The 258-nt window shown below is 60.1% G+C and overlaps 1 protein-coding gene across 1 annotated transcript in view; it reads right to left on the bottom strand.

Moving 5' to 3' along the window:
* Positions 1-5: 5 nt before the first annotated feature.
* The window catches only part of LOC104513108 (spectrin beta chain, non-erythrocytic 4-like), a gene marked incomplete at both ends in the record, with an annotated part of 2,560 nt that continues 2,307 nt past the window's right edge, over positions 6-258 (bottom strand). The window contains one exon of the mRNA XM_010156347.1: positions 6-250. Coding sequence (XP_010154649.1) covers positions 6-250 — 245 coding nt within the window. The remainder of the gene's footprint in view (positions 251-258) is intronic.

The raw sequence follows: 258 nt of genomic DNA, 5'->3' as shown, positions 1-258 counted from the left end.
CCAGCTTCTGCAGCCACTGCTGCAACGAGAGGTACGGCACCTCCGTCTCCTCCAAGGCCAGGAGGTCGCTGGCCGCCTGGATCTTGGCGTAGTCCTCCTCGTAGCCGTTGATCTCCTCTTTGAGGGCGGCGTGTTGGTTCAACAACCTCTCCGCTTCGCTCAAGCTCTCCGGCATCTCCTCGGAGGCGACGGCCGCTTGGGTCTTCACCAACCAACCCAAGAAGTTGTCCAAGTCTTGGATGAACTGTTGCAAGCGAC

This window comes from Eurypyga helias, unplaced genomic scaffold (assembly GCF_000690775.1).
Source record: "Eurypyga helias isolate BGI_N326 unplaced genomic scaffold, ASM69077v1 scaffold37527, whole genome shotgun sequence".
Taxonomy (NCBI): domain Eukaryota; kingdom Metazoa; phylum Chordata; class Aves; order Eurypygiformes; family Eurypygidae; genus Eurypyga; species Eurypyga helias.
This window is presented reverse-complemented; position numbering and strand designations above follow the sequence as displayed.